Below are 16,623 nucleotides of genomic sequence, written 5' to 3'. Positions count from 1 at the left end.
CCCGGGCCCGGCCGCAGGCGCGTGCGGGGGCGGCGGCGCCCGCGCCCAACTTGGCCTCGGCCTCGCCCTCTGCCCAGCCCGCCGGTGTCCCCTCCTTCCCGCGATTTCGTTTCTTCTCACGCTCCCCCCCACCCCCTCCCGCGTCCAGCCCCGCTCTCCCCACCTTGTAAAACAAAGCCGGGGAAAATGCCTGCCCGTGCAGCTCGGAGCGCGCAGCCCGACTCTGAATAAGAAGTGAGTACAATGGCGTGTTTGTAAAAGCTTCAAGTCCGTCTTTTTCAAAAAACATTTTGAATGCTGCATGCCTCATGCTTCCCAGCGCCTCGCGGGAGAGACCCGGCTATAGAGCAGGAGGTGAGACCCCCGGGTAACCCCACCACCACCACCCCCACCACCCCCCGCCCCGCGCTTTCCTTCCCCAGCCGGGACTGGTGGGAGGGCTGCAAATGCCCCGCTGGCAGCAAGCGGACGTTCTCCACCTTCGTTTCCCGTCCAAGGTGTTGGGTCGTAATCTCGGCTTGGAGGCAGATCGATCCCCGGCTCCTCTGCTGGCTGCCTCTCCCCCACCCCCTCTCCCGCTGGTGCCTGGGGCTTTGGCATCTATCTGCCTAGGCTATGGGTTTGGGACACCTTAAGGGAGTTTCCGAAGGAGGAGGAGGGTCAGCCCTTGGGACCAGCCGACCGGCAGGACGCATGGTGACCCCGGTCACACTTGTTGCCCCTTGCGAGGTGGGACAGGCGGTGGTGCTGAAAAAAAAGCTCATTTCTCTTGCTATTGAGTCGTCAGCCGCGGGCCCGGCGCGTAGAAGGCATACCCGTGTGAGGATGGGAGACCGGGATTAAGAGGAGACTGTGATGTGCTAGTGGCAGAGGAGGGAGGTAGCGATGGTGATGACAGTGTGTGAAGGGACGACTCTTTGATTCCTTGTTCTAAGGAGCACCCCTGCCCGATCATACATCAGACGGCGTGGAGATGCAAACACAGAGGTTCCTTGCCCATGTTAGCTGGGGAGGAAAGGCTGTTGTTTTTTATTTTGGTATTTCACCAATTGCTGTCCATTCCGTCTGCCAAATGTGCATTTATATATATTTCTGCTAATTAAAAAAATAAGGCAATAGCTTCAAAGAATTAAACTTCAGCAGGAAATGTATTAGCTTAATGCACACACACAGTCTTCTAAAAACATATCTGTTTCTTTCCCCCAAAAGCACATAATTATGATGTTTTAGTGTGGTGTTGGGATTTGGGATTGGGATTTGGGGGCCTCAAGGTAAAGTCTCCGTGTTCTCCAGTTCTGCTGACCCGAAACCTTTGGTGTGAAAAACCAGAAATATAAGAGCACAGAGAATTGGAGAGGAAAGGCTTGGAAAGCTTTCTTCAGAGAGATAATGTGGATTTCTGTTATTTTTATTCCGAAGATGGCTTAATTTTAGATTACGACCTTTATTTTTCACTCAAGACACATTAAGTAGCTTGGAGGTGGAACCGGGTAGCTAGTCGGCAGGTGACAGTGATATCAGCTGTTACCAGCATGTCTATTAAAAAAAAGTTATTTTTGATTAGAACATTGAACACATAGTGCTAATTTTGAGTGAAGTTGCCTTTCTAACTATAAAGGTGTTGAATGTTACATTTAACTCTGTTAAAGGTGTCTACTAGTTTGTGGCCTTATTCTGAGCAGGGGACTGCATCAGGAGGGAGACGTGTTCATACCTGTATACAGCAGGTTGAACCATAGGAAGTTGCCGAAATGAGCCGTATATATGTGGAATCTCCACTTGGAGCCATGGGTGCAGCTACTCTGTCAGAGCTCTGATTTCATCTCTTCGAAGTCAGAGTCGTTCAGGGGTTTGATTTGCTGGTTTGAGGCGCCCTCTCTTATCTGCCATCACTGTGCAACACTGCTTAGGGCTAGTGTCTCAAATAGCTTTGTTTGCAAAGCTTCTTTGTCACGGGCAGTGGAAGATTTAGGAACTCAAACAGGTAGTCCCACCACCAGTGGTGGTCAAGAGGGCAGGGACCCCAGCCCTGTGAAAACGGACACTTTCCATTCTCTTCTCCTTCTCAAGTAATTTCCGGTTCCTGTAAGGGTCTCTGGGTTCAGTTCTGCAGTGATGTCTCATATACTTACCTGAAAGTGTTCTTTCTGATTAGGCTTTTATTATAGACACCAAAGCAATTTTACTTCTATCTATAACAATTGTGGACTCTGAAATTGATCGTTCTGCTTGAGTCGGTGTTTTTTGTTTTTTGTTTTTTTTTTTTCAGGTCCCCCTGGTTTTTGTTCTTGGGTTTTTGTTTTGGTGGTTTGTTTTGTTTTGTTTTGTTTTGTTTTTTGGCTATTCCATTAACTCTTTTGGTTCAATGTTGCCTTTCCAATCAAACATTCTGTAGTAGCTAGCTTATTCCCTCCTTAGCAAGTGAAAATCTAGTATCTTTGTATTTTCTAAGAAGAAATCCATTAATGATATTTTTGAGCAGCTGAGATAAATCATAAATGGATTTAGAGTCACCTCAGAGTATATGGGAATTTGTAAGAGAACACATAAATCCACGCTAATGGGGCAATTCACTTTGTACGGAGGGTCTAAGGTGTAAGATAAGGTTTTAAATTCTTTGTTCTGGATAACGTTCACTGTTGACATGGAAGCAACTTCTCATGTCTTAGCAGCACCTAGGATGGTGCCAGAGAGGTAGCAATACTCTGTTTTTTTTCAAGATGCCAGAGATTGAAAAGTAAGATGTAGAGAATGTTTAATCATGAATCACTTTAGAGGGTAGGCAACAAAGAAATGATTGGGCAATTGAGTGGTTTGCTTCCCATCATGTTTTACCAGAAAATGACTAATGTTTTACTTTGAGCAACAATGTTTGGATCACAAATTCACTTATAATACAATCCCTTTATTACAACGAATTTCTAAATAAAAACAAAGAATGTTCTTGATGTCAACTGCTTGTGGTACAGAGGGTTAAGTTCTTGAGAACAGAAATAGTCCGTGAACCTTCTTGATGAGCATTCATGAGATCGTTTAGTACCACCAACTCTTAGGAGTTCAGTCTTTGCTGACTAGCAACGGTGAATAGATGTAAATTTAAAAGTTCATGAGGAAGAGCTCAGGCATCTTACCTTTTTTTTTTTTTTTTTTTGGTAAGTTTCTTGGTCCACCTCCTGTTTCCTTCCTTGGCTCTGGAACCCCAATAGCAGCAGAGAGCTGAGACCCCGCCCCTTGTCCTTGAACCTTTATGTACGGTCCCAGAGCAATCCAGTAGGAACACTCAGGTTGGTTCCAGAGCTTCCACCAGGAGAGCAGCGGAGCTGAGTCCGCCTTTGCTCATCCCCTAAAGAAGCCCAGCCATTACCCCCGTACCCTTCTCCAACCTAACCTTCACTCTCTGTTGTTGTCAGTGGCGGCACCTGACTTGCTGGACCCTAAATCTGCCGCTCAGAACTCCAAACCGAGGCTCTCGTTTTCCACGAAACCCACAGTGCTTGCTTCCCGGGTGGAGAGTGACACGACCATTAATGTTATGAAATGGAAGACGGTCTCCACGATTTTCCTGGTGGTTGTCCTCTATCTGATCATCGGAGCCACCGTGTTCAAAGCATTGGAGCAGCCTCATGAGATTTCACAGAGGACCACCATTGTGATCCAGAAGCAGACATTCATTTCCCAGCACTCCTGTGTCAATTCGACCGAGCTGGACGAACTCATCCAGGTAATAACGGCACAGAGGAGTTGTTACCCTGCTTCCTCTCCGGGGAAAAATGTAGCAGTAAGAGGAGGCTACCGGTAGCACAGTGGTGCACCCGTGGGGGCCCTGTTCCACTTTCGCTTCGGCATTGACTTCCTTCTGGCTTAGCCGTCCCCTTTCTGCACGTCTTCCCTCTTGTCTTACTTCTTCTCTGTCTTCTTCTGCTTCGCCTTAATTGCTCCCTCCTGTTCCTTCTTATCTTCTGCTGCTCCTTCTCTCCCACTGTCTCCCTGATTTCTCTTCCTTTGCCCTGTCAGAACTGCCAGTGGACACCCGGGGGACGTGGGGCTGCCTTGGCCAGGGCCCTCGTGGTTAGATTATCATTGCCGACTGACAAACATCGCTGTGGCAAAGGAGTGGAAAACCCAAGGCAGAAAAGTGCTTTAATCACGCCCCAGGCCGTCATAAGATACAAACGATGAGCTTGTGGCATGACCTTCTTGAGACGGGTGTCCCTCGTGGGTAACAGATTGTAGCTCACCTCTTTAACCCAGCCAAAGTATCACTCTGATAACTGCCTTTTCAGGTGCCCAGAGAGAAATGATTGATCCTTGCCTCTCTAAACCCCAGCTGAAAGCAATTTACTATTACACAGAAAAACGGAGTTTTTGCATCTTAAAAAATAATTTACGCGTGCTCTATAATGGCGGGACAGTATCTTTATGGAAAAATATTTTGTTTTAAAAGTTAATCGCAGAATGATTTAAAAGTTTCAGTTAGGCTCCTTGGAAATGGCTGTATTTTTGTCGTAGATTCCTTCTGTTGTAGATTGTAAAACAATTCATTGGTCAAACCAAGAATCGGGAAGGAAGGAGCCCCAGACTGTTCTTTCAAGGAGAGATCTGACTGGTTGTTGCAAACATTTTAAATGTACAGATACTCATTTTCTTATAGAACCTACTTTGCTTAACTGGTGTAAGTCAAATTGGACTCGAAATGATCTGAATCATGTTTTTCCTCATCTTATATTTGGTTTTACATCATTTGAATGAGTTGGAATTGTAGATTGAAGGAAGAAATTCTTACTGGTTTTAATCCAGTTTCCTATTCGAAGGCCTTTTCGCTCTTACTTCCCTTTTGCCATAGATCCCCAAATGCTACCTCTGCCCTTCATGCCCCTGTCTGTTTGTAGAAAGCACATACAAGTTCCTATTCAAGTCTCATTGAAAGCTATCAAAGGTACTGTCCTCTAACTCTTCTTTAGCTCCTACTGTATTCAGACACTTTTGCGTCTCACCTATTTGATTTACACTTTGGAAAGGCTCTTCAGACACTTGCATACTGAATCCAGTACTGTTTTTAGATGATGGCAATATTTTCAGTATTGACAATGGACCTGCCAACTAATAGCACTGTCCCAGCTACCCCATTACCTGTTCCTACATGAGATCACTTTCTCTTCACTCTGTCTTTGTGCCACAGAATTCTAAAAGGTACTCAGATAATCTTAAAGATGGGGCCCTGGGTGGCTCAGTTAGTTAAGCCTCCAACTTTGCCTCAGGTCATGATCTTACAGCTTATGGGTTCAAGCCCTGCATTGGGCTCTGTGCTGACAGCTCAGAGCCTGGAGCCTGCTTTGTATTCTGTGTCTCCCTCTCTCTCTGCCCCTCCCCCGCTTTCTCTCTCTCTCCATCTCTCTCTCAAAAGGAAATAAACATTAAAAAAAAAAGAAAAGAATTCCCATTTCCCTAGGATTTTAAAAGAAGAGCTCTAAATTATCTTGGAAGTAGCATGGGGTAAAAGCCTAAATGTTGGGATCAGATAGGATGTGTTTTAAACCCCAATTGAGCACTTTTCTAGAGGTGTCATCCTGAACAAGTAATTTTCCTCTCTAAGCCTAAAATGATCCATCTGGAATGAGGGAAGTCTATCTATCAAACAGGGTTGCTGTGAACAGTGAAGAGATAATCCCTGTGCAGCATTCAGGATATCGCAAAGCGTTAGGTTTGTTTGCTGTTCTTAGTTTCGCTGCCCCACCCCTCCCCTCCCCCCACTGTCCCTTTATGGGGTTGAAGCGTCTGATTCAGATAGTTGCGTTCTTATCATCTGAAGTGGCGTGATTGGTCTTGAGCTGGGAAAAGAAATGCCTGGAATTTCAGGACAATGCTGAAGGAAACCCTGTATGGATTTGAAATTGGTCCTACTGTTCAATATTACCTAGATCTATTCATACCTGTGAGAATAACTTGAAGGGCTTGGCAGGTGGGGACAATCTGGAGGTGGAGACTGGTCATTTTTGCTATATTGTTTTTGGAAGGGATACAGGCAGAGCTCAACAATGACCTAATCTTTTTCTTTCCGCCCCACACAGGAATCTATTTTAGCTTTATTAATATTCACGGCTGATGAGAATTTTTGCCTCTTAAAAATCTCAAGTATTTTATGCTTATTCAGAAGTTGCCTGTTGTTTATTGCCATATCACTCATCTTTATAACCCCATAGATGTAATAGATTATTTTATTCTCTTTGAATAAAGTTTCTTCTGATAAAAGAGATGTTTATAATGGCATGGTTTCAGAGACCGAGATCGGTGTTTAAATAGGGAGAAAGGCAAATAAGCCAGTGATCTTTTTTTTTTTTTAATTTTTAATGTTTATTTTTAAGAGAGAGAGACAGAGCAAGAGCCGGGGAGAGGCAGAGAGAGAGAGGGAGACAGAATTCAAAGCAGGTTCAAGGCTCTGAGCTGTCAGCACAGAACCCAACGTGGGCCTCGAACTCACAGATTGCAAGATTGTGACCTGAGCCGAAGTCGGATGCTTAACCCATTGAGCCACCCAGGTGCCCCACCAGTAATCTTATATTAGAATTACATCTCATTCATATGATCCTCGTAAGTGTCCTTGGGTCTTTCCCACATCTATTTTCCCATTTAATCATCCCTTAAAACCTCACGAGTAGGTATGTTAGACAGTGCTGTCACAGCATGAAGGGCAAGGAAGCTAACACACAGCAGTCCCAGTGACTTATTCCAGACACCATTATTAGGATGAGTGTTCAGGTCCTCGGAATCTTGATCTGCTGTTATTCCCAGGAGTCTCTGCTGTTTCGGGGTTCGGCGTTTTTCAGTGCTGAGAGGGGGATCAACTGGAGAAGTTAGAGGTTCAGTCCTCATATTAGTAGAGAAGGAATTCTGGATTTCTTTCATGAAAAGAGTGAGGAAGGAGGAGGACATGGGTAGTCAGACTGTAAGGCCAATGTCAGGTACAGTTAAACTAATTTGGCCCCAGGCCCCAGATTATTAATTACACCTCTGCCTGGGCTATGGTAACTTCATACCAGGCTGTGCTTGTCAGAGGGTGGGTTAGGGAAGGGAAGGGAAAGAAAACGGAGACTTAAGGCTCACGAGAGCACCTGCTTCTTCTGCTACCTAGTCCCAGCATGTGCATCCCCTCTGAGTGCCATCTTGACATCAGCCCGCCAAGGCAAGATTGAAGAGGGGGCAGAGATATCAAGACAAAGGCATCGTTGCTGGGCTGAAGTGCTTTGACCACTTTGATTTGCAACATCCGTTACATTTAAATTAGTGTCAGTACAGAAAAACACCTGCAAACACTCTGAAGTTTTAAAAGCCACGAATACCATTAACGATAACCAACATTTAATGAGCACTGACTGTGTGCCAGGCACTGTGCTAACCTTTTCTGTGTATTGTCTCATTTAACTCTTAAACAGCCATATGAGCTAAGTGACTTATTATCTGTATTTAACTTAGGTGCACATTGAGGCAGAGGGAGCTTAATTTTCCAAGAGTACAAAGTGGTGGAGTGCACTGTTATTTAAACCTAAGTGGACGGACTCCAGAGCTTACGCTCTAAGGTCCTGTATTTACTACCTCTAAAAAAATTAACAAACGTTGTTTGCCGTAAAGCTTCCTGTCATTCTATGTATCAGAGTGTAACGGATATGGAATTACAGTTCTCCGTACCTAGCGATGTATATTATATAACCTATCTCTCTCTCCATATAAAAATGGAGCATATATAACCCGGATTTTAATATTCTTTTTGGAGAGCACTTCCTGGTTTTCTCCTGCTTGAATGTGGCAAACCAGTAGAGGCATGGTTACAGTAGATACACCTTGGCCTCAACCTAGTTATTTACGTGTTTGCTGAATCAATTCTGGGACTAAAAAGACAGGGTAAATCTCTGATCTCTACACTGATAATAAAAATACTTCATGGGAGATTTGACTTTTATTTTCTCACGTGAGCCACACAGCCGCTGCAAGGTAGGGAGGGAGGGTATTCTGCCTATTTTGGGGTGAAGAAACTGATGCATTTGCATGAGGTCATACGGCAGCCTCAGGCCTACATCTCTTGAAGCCCTCCTGCTGAGGGGATTATATTCTCTTTGCACTATTCCTTTCTTCTCAGTTTGGTTTTTACTCCTATCATTCAGCAGCATTTTTTGAGCATGTGTTGACCTTCGTGCGAGGTATGGGGCAAGTAAAATGATGGAAAAAAACAGAGTTTCTCGTAAGGCGCTCCTTCCAAAGACAAGTGGAGGAGACCGCTATAAACACAGCTACAGTAGAAGTGCTTAGAGTTTGGAGCTAGACAACTGAGGAAGAAATTAACCACTTAGTGAGAGTCGGGAAGACACAGAGAAGAGGTAGAAGGGAAACTGGATGTTAAGTGCGGAATCAGAGGATTCTAGGGGAAGACAAGGGGATCAGCAAATGTTCTAGGCAGAAGGGGCATGATTTGCTCCAGTAACTGAATGATCTAGATTGAGGGGCAGGGGCTTCAGCAAGTCTAACAAGGTACAACAGGGCCTACTGTACCGTACCAGGGGGGTGGACTTCAGCCTGAGCCTGTTCACCACCCGGGGTGGATGTGCCATTGAGACACTTGGTTATGTTCCTAGAATGCCAGTGAAGTTTAAAAACAAAACCAAAAACGTTGTTTTATATCAATTATATAATCATTCATTCAAGACCACTTCATTGCATTCCTGCTATGTGTGTTGTCCTGGGTACAGAAGTACAGTGGAGAGTAAGACAGATGAAAGCTCTTGGCCTTGGTGAGGTTACATTCTGCTGAGGGAAGAGGATGTGTTAGATAGTGTTAAGTCTCAGGAGAAAAAATAAAGCAGCGAAAAAGGTTAGGAAACGTTGGGTGGTATTGGTGATTAATTTTACATAAGGTCACTGGGGAAGCTTCACTAATATGGTGACTTTTAAGTAGAGGGAGTGAGGGAACCAGCCAGGTTTGGGGAACCACACTCTGGCAGAGGGATCAGCAGTAGAGATGCCCTCCCTGATGCAAGAGTGTCCCTGGCAGGTACAGGAACAGCAAGGATGCTAGGAGGGAGTGGTAGGAGATGACATCAGACAGGTAGCGAGGGCCAAGCCCTGTAGGGCCTTGTAAGTTATAATATGGAGTTGGCTTTTTGGCGCACATGAGTGTCCTGCTCTGGCTTGTTTCCCCAGGATCCCTCTGCCTGCTGAGTTGAGAAGAGATTGCTGGAGGCCGTGGACAGAAACAGAAGGAACTGTTATGTGGCTGTTGTAATAACCCTTGTGATAGATGAGGGGGGAGCTTGAATTGAACCAACGTGGTAGCAGGGGGCCATGAGATATGGTCAGATCCTGGAGACACTTGAAGAGAGCCGATGGATTTTACCAATGGAGAAGACTTACAGTGCAAGGGTGAGGAGTCAAAGAAAACACCAAAAGTTTTGTCCTATGGATCTAAAAGAATACAGTTCCCAATTTGCAGACGTGAGAAAAAGTGCAGGAGGAGCTGGTTAGGGGATGATGTCAGGCGTTTAGGGTTGGACATTGCACTGACCGTGTCAGTTAGACAGGGTTGGGTTATTGAAAAGATTCTCAGGACCCAAATAATAGGACTTCTAGATCTCCAAGGCAGGAAAGTGATGAAATGTAACAACAGCAAGGATGGGCACCGTAGGCAAAGGTTGTATCACAGCCAAGGCCTCCCTCTGCCAGGCCAGGACATACTTCGGTCAAGAGCCACCAGTATGTGCATGGAATACCTTGGAACCAGGTCTTGGCTGATCATATCCCTGCTGTTCACAAAGGTGTTTTCTGGCTGGGTAGCCAGCCTCAGTGGCAGAACTTTTCAAGAGGCTCACCAAGGTGCAAATCATCCGTCACGCCATTACCAACAAATAATGCCGACAAGCTGGTCCTAACCCCCAGAAGCTACTCAAGCCACGGTTAGAAAGCGACACTCTTGGTCAGCATGTCTCACACGCTGGGGACAGTTCTGTGCAGGTACTTCAGCAAAACAGCTTAGGCAGATTCCAGGCCAACACAACCATGTTAAATTTGAGATGCCTCTGAGGAGATCCAAGAGTGGATGCTGAGTGGGAAATGGGATGTGTAGGAAAAATGATGCTGGAAATGTGGGTTTGGAGTTCAGGGGAGGGGTCAGGCTGAAGGTTCATATTCGGAAGTCATCATTTTACAGAAGGCTTTTCAAATCAAGCCATTGGATGAAATCACCTGGGGAATGAGTACAGTTTGAGCCAAGCAGAGATCCTGGTATGACCCTAGGAGCACTTCAACAGGTAGAGGCCTCTAAGGAATAAAATCCAAAATTCAGGTCCATTATTGATTCACAACCTAACATTTCAGGAACACAGCTCTCATTTGAGGAAACTGTGTCACCCTGTGCCCCCAAACCCCTTAGGGTTTTATTTTTCCTTGTCTTTAGGGAACCCTTTAAAGAAAACATTTAAGAAATCTCTCAGAGGCACCTGGGTGGCTCACTTGGGTAAGCATCCAACTTCAGCTCAGATCATGATCTCATAGTTCACGAGTTTGAGTCCTGCATCTGACCGTGCAGAGTTTGCTTGGGATTCTCTGGCTCTCTCTGCCTCTCCCCCACTTGTTCTCTCTCTCTCTCTCTCTCTCTCTCTCTCTCTCTCTCAAAATGAATAAACTATAAACTTTAAGAAAAAGAAGAAGGATGTCTCTCAGCATGGGAGGTTTTGAAGGTGTTTAAATGGGGAAGTCTGTGTTGGAGGTTATGACTTTCTTAAAGGCAAATGGGATGGTTTGGCATATTAAAAGCAGAGTTTAGAGCTGACTGGATATGGTAGTGAGTGATGCTACATGATTCTATACATGATAGTTTGGTGGTTGTCATTCCAGTTTGTATAAGCATCCAGCTTGTTAAATATTGGGCTTCAGTTTTGGAAAGCAAACAGTCACCTTTTATCATTTTATTTATGGACACAATAACTTGTCCAGAAAGCTCCTAAAAGGGCTTTCTTATCAGTGCCTTTACCCTTCTTGTTCTCTGGATTAATCTCTGGAAAAAGCACTGCAGATAGTCTAATGTGTCAACTTCTTGTATATGTCATAATGTTGTAGTTTGGATTATTTTAGCAGACTATCCAGGAGGCACTTAAACGACTAGGCTTTGGTGGAGAAGATTACTCAGGAATGCAGTCTTGAGAATTACAAGAGGGAATGATGCATCAAGGGAGATACAGAGGTCTTAAAGAAGACTTTGTCAATTTCCAGTTTCCCTAGGACTCGCCCATGTACTACTGTCAGTGAACAAACTCCTGTTTGCCGCCCCTTCCTGCCCATAGGTTCATGCTCTCTGACATTCACAAAGTAACAATCGTGTCTCATACAAAATCCAGGTAATACAAGAAGGTGCAAAGGAAAAAGTAAACATCTAAAATTCCTCCACCGAGAGGTGGCCAAGACCCACACGTATTTCCACACAGAATTTCACATGCATGGGATCGGGTACGCAGGCCATTTTACCGGCTCCATTTTTTGCACACCCTTGTGTAGGGGATGCTTCGGGAATATTTCACGTCTTGGCTTTAGATATCGTTTAAATCCCCACATAGCTTAGGTAATATCCTTATCAGTAGGAGAATGAGGTGATATATTTTTTTTTTATCTCTTTCAGCTGTTTCTCTGCTTTTCATTTTTATGAATATTTGAATATCCCAGCTGGATCAAGAACAGTAAACAGTAGTTCAACTAGCTCACTATCTCTACTCTTAACTGTGCTACCGATGGATGTTGGCAAAGAGTGCCATGGTTCCTTCCACAAAACCAGCTTTAAAAGGGATGGCTTTTAAAAGGGATGACGCTCAGGCGTCATGACGTTAGGAAGAAGCTGGCATGGATCTCATATTCAGAAACTTAATTATCTACACTGTTTGAATTTCATTGCGTTTCAGCGTGTACCTTCTCTTGATATGTGTCTTGCATTCTACTCAATAAAGTTTTACTTTTCACGTGATCTTTCATAACATTACATCCTTTATCAAGTTTTAGGCCATTTATTTGCCTGATGAACTTTGTGGACTAAGTCATGTGGTTCCCTTCTAAAGATAGCGACATTATCTTTCTCATTTTTATCCCTTACCACATTTAGAATTCGTTCTCAGGCAGCTCCCCTGCTTTGAAAATCTGTGATGATGTGTGTCTTAGGTCTCTGCCTTTCGAATAGTTTTGTTTTGTAATCTCTTCCTTAACACTTAGAGTGGGCCCTTGATTATTTTACTTATCTTTTTTTTTTTTTTTTTTTTTTTAACTGCTTTCTGCTCAGTTCAGACTTCGATAAGTGTCGATTTGAGCTGTGGGCAATGTTCCAAAGAGGACGAGTCATACTTTAGCGCAAGAGTGGTCTCTGCTTTAATTCTTTCTTTCTTTTTTTTTTTTTAATGTTTATTTACTTTTGAGAGAGAGAGAGAGAGAGAGAAAGAGAGGGTGAGCAGCGGAAGGGCAGAGAGAGGGGGAGAGAGAGAATCCCAAGCAGGCTCCAGGCTCTGAGCTGTCAGCACAGAGCCCGACGCGGGGCTCGAACTCACAAACCGTGAGATCAGGACTTGAGCTAAGGTCGAACGCTTAACTGACTGAGCCACCCAGGTGCCCCGCCTTCTCTCTTTTTCCTTTTCTTCCCCTCTGTTTTATTTCTATTACCTCTCTGTTACTTTTCTAGTTTTTTCTCTGTTGGCATTGTTGAATGATGTCCTCAGGCAAAGAATCCCAGTGACTCTGGAGGCTTCTTCTAGGTTATTGAAAACACTGTTTGAAAAGGGGAGCCTGGTTTATTTTCTCCCAAATCCATTAGTTTTCACTTAACAAGGTTGAATGAATCTCAAGCCTCATTTGTATGCCTTTTTTTTACCCAGGCTTGTGAGGTTTTAAAAATTTAATTGAACATTGAACACTTCACAGTCTTCAAGATCACGGTGGCATTCCTATACTTTGATAGTTTCCTTTTTAGTGTTAAATTAAAACATCACATAACAGATACATAGATTTACATTTATCCCTTCAAATATATATTTATTGTATCTACATTTTTAAAAACTGTTAAAACCTTTTTTAAAGATCTGTAACGAAACATTTTTTATAAGGGTTGATTTCGATAAGTCTTTAGTAAATAATCTTTTTAGGACTACTTACATTTTGTGAACTGATTTTTCTTATATTCTTATGTACCCCCTGACAATAGCTGTTTGATTGGTGAAATGTACTTTCTCTATGTAGAATGGCTATATTTCCCCCCTATGATTAGTTATCTTGCGTATATGTTCAGAAGTATCCTTTACTGCTTTCACTCATTTTGCTTTTCATTTTTCTCAGAAAACTCCAGTTTATTTAGAATTTCTTGTTATATGTATGTAGGAGAGCTCTAATTAGTGTGTCCTCAGTCTATAATAACGTTGAGTGAAAATGCCAATATTTTCAGACTGGTAAGTTAAAAAGTATGTATTCCTTGGAGGGGTATCTAAGGAATCAAAATTTCCCAGATGCTTGTGAAGTATAATGTGTTCTCTGGTGATGAAGCAGTAAAGGCAGCTTCGAGAAATAAAGCAATGAATGTCAGGACTGTGGAAAAGGAGAAGAATGTCAATAGGCACCATCAGACGATCACATGGCTTACATTGATGCACATTTCAGGGAAAAGAGCCTCTAATCCTTCAATTTTCTATTTTTAGGATCCCAGCATAGTTTCTTGACTCTTGTAAAGTTCCTTTTCTGCAGTTGTGCTTCTGTTTTTACTTTGCTAAAACTCACTTAGAGGAATACAGGGATTCACCAGAAACTCAGAATTGCTAAAACAGGTGGTGTTCCTTTTGGGCAAATGAAAAAGTCCCCTTTCCTGTCACTGTTATTCGGGTACTCTACAGGTCGGTTAGGGAACATTTGATCCAAGTGACAAATACAATGGAAGGAACTCGTCTCTCCTTGCATGTGATGTGCTTTCAACATCTGGGTGATGCTAATGGTACCAGGGAAGTGGATTCTGAAATTTATGGAGGAAGAGGCGCTGGTTTGTGTCCATTTAGAAATTTTGATGTCAACCCCAAGAGCAGAGATATGCCTCGTCTCCTCTAGATTGGAAGGGGAGTTCTTGGGGAGACTTTGTGTTAACCCAAGAGTCACCATACTGTGGATCTGTGGTGCTGTGTGTGTTCCCAACAGGATAACAGTGCGGTCAGGATTCACTAACAGCTTTCCAAGCAGGGCAAACCTACGTGGAATAGGATGGAGAAGCAGAGTTATTACAAGCATTTAGAGTTCTTATATTTTATTTTTCATGGGGAATACAGGGAGGGTCTTAGTTTCCTTAAAATGGCCATGGAAATGCTTACAAACTGTGATCTTTAATGGACAGCGTATTTTCAGACAGCAACACCTCAGATGATCGGGACCTCGGTGTTTCTTCAGCAAAGCTAGTGAATGTGGCAGAAATGTTTTTAGTCTTGACTTTAAAGCGTGCCTTGGTGGTCATGCTTCTTTTAGGTAAAATAAAATTCACAGTGTTAATTGCGTAACAGTCCATAAGAGAATTGAAATACTACTGGGTGGGTTCCAACATTCCTGTTGCACTAGCGGTTGGTAATGGTTTCTCAGCACATTTGATTTACTCTTGCTTCTCAGACAGTGAGGTAGGCTGCTGCTGTTTTCCATTTGTCCTGGTCCATGCGCCGCTCATTGAATGCAAGACAGAAGTGGAGGTGATTATTCCCAGCTGTCACAAAATAAAATTTTGTAAGACAAAGTTCCATTTAATCGTGGTCAAAATAGCTTATCATTCATACAAGATAAAAAAAAATTGATTGGCAACATAGTTTTCTGAATCTGATTTTTTTTTTTTTTTTTTTGGACATTTGGCCACACACTGAACATCCTGAGTTCTTTTTCTGAATCCTCATTCAGAAATATTTCTGTATTCATGTACCATGTTCAGATAGCATATTAGTGTTTATAGAGACCTGAGGTAAGACAGTTGGTGGGAAAGTCTGTTCCTCTAAAGGAAGAAGTAATTAAAATGCATTCATTCATTTATTCGTTAAACATGTAATAAGTTTTGAAAGGCGTTGTTCTAAGCAGGGGGCATAATCCACACGGATTATGATTGTGTGGACTGACAAGAGTCCTGCTTTCTTGGAGCTGCTGTGCTAGTGAACAAAGAAACACCTCAACAAGATAATTTCAGAAAATACAGATGTCCTGAAGACTGAACAATGGCTTAATGCCACAGAATGATGGGGGCCGTGCTCCTCTACAAGAGCTGTGTTCAGACACGCTTTCTCTTGGACGGGTGACATTCACGATGAAACCTGAATGAGAGAGGATCAGTCCTGTGAAGATCTTGGGGGGCAGGGAAGCGTTTCAGGAAGAGAAGGCAGCAAGTGCAAAGGCGAGAGCATTCTTGGTGTGTTCTGGGGCCCGGGCAAACACCAGTGGGGTTGGGCCATCATTCGTGTTGTGAGGGAAGCAGGCCAACACCTTGTAGGCCTTGATAAGTGGTCTTGGTTTTACGGGCAGTGGGAGATCAACAAATGGAAAATTGTAGAAGGAAACAGAGTATGTCATAATGATCCTAGGTGAATACTCTGGTGACCTGGTAGGGGGAAGAAATCAAATAAAAACAGAAAGATTGGTTGGAGAAATTTTAATGAAAGTTCATTTTGGAAAGAATTTTAAAGACGGAGGCTGAGAGGGGACAGACAGGGTTTGGGCCAGAAGACTGTCCTCTCTTCTCGCCTTTCAGGAAGAGATGCTCAAGGGTGGTGATCCAGGTAATGTGTGTACTTCTGGAGAAGATAAAGAGAGAGGGGAGCTGGCTGGTTGAGGGTTCTGAAGCTGATACCACATATTCAATTCAGTGTGTCTAAGAAGGAGATAATTTTAACGAGCAGAGATAATTGCTAGATGATTTATTTTATTTTATTTATTTTATTTTAATTGTCTTTAAATAAATTCTACTTTCAGGATAAAAGATTGTTGTTTATTTTACTATCTTTTTAAAATTATTTTCTATTTAAACCCTTCCACAACCCTACTGATATATCTGGACATGTTGCAGCTAATATGCTAATGTAAATGATTGGATAATAACTTTGTCCTTAATAAATATAGATTTTCTTCTTCTTTTTTAAATCTGGTTAACAAGTTCCAAAGCTTCACAATGTTTTTTATTTCTGGAAGATGTTTTATCAGATGATGACATTTGGCTCTTGACTTGAGCTGGCCTGAAAATCTATTTCATGAGGCTAGTTTTAAATACTTTGGCTTAATTAAAATTGTCAATAATCTTATTTTATAATAACAATATCATTCTTGAGGCATATTTTTCTTGGATGCTGTACTATGCTGTTATTCAGAAAGTATTTTTTGATAGGACAGGAGCTTCTGCTTTATTTTCCATTACTCAGCTCCTTACAACCTTATTATTTCTTGATCCACAGAGAGCTTGTGTTTATGTTTGTGTGTTTGCGTTTGTGTTTTATTCCCTCTGATGGTTTCCTGATGCAGGATTAAATTGCTTCAAGTAGCCTTCTTGTTAGGGACCTAAATGAGACTCCTTTCTTCTTGAGGGCAAAGAAAGAAAAAAAAAAGTTAATCTCA

At 43.0% G+C, this 16,623-nt stretch overlaps 1 protein-coding gene across 1 annotated transcript in view; it reads left to right on the top strand.

The window, feature by feature from the left end:
* Positions 1-240: 240 nt before the first annotated feature.
* The window catches only part of KCNK2 (potassium two pore domain channel subfamily K member 2), a 122,052-nt gene continuing 105,669 nt past the window's right edge, over positions 241-16,623 (top strand). Inside the window, exons 1-2 of the mRNA XM_042976744.1 lie at positions 241-354; positions 3,411-3,721. Coding sequence (XP_042832678.1) covers positions 309-354; positions 3,411-3,721 — 357 coding nt within the window. The 5' untranslated portion in view covers positions 241-308. The remainder of the gene's footprint in view (positions 355-3,410; positions 3,722-16,623) is intronic.

This window comes from Panthera tigris, chromosome F3 (assembly GCF_018350195.1).
Source record: "Panthera tigris isolate Pti1 chromosome F3, P.tigris_Pti1_mat1.1, whole genome shotgun sequence".
NCBI classification, from domain to species: Eukaryota; Metazoa; Chordata; class Mammalia; order Carnivora; family Felidae; genus Panthera; species Panthera tigris.
The sequence above is the reverse complement of the archived record's forward strand: the minus strand, read 5'-3'. Positions and strand labels throughout refer to the sequence as shown.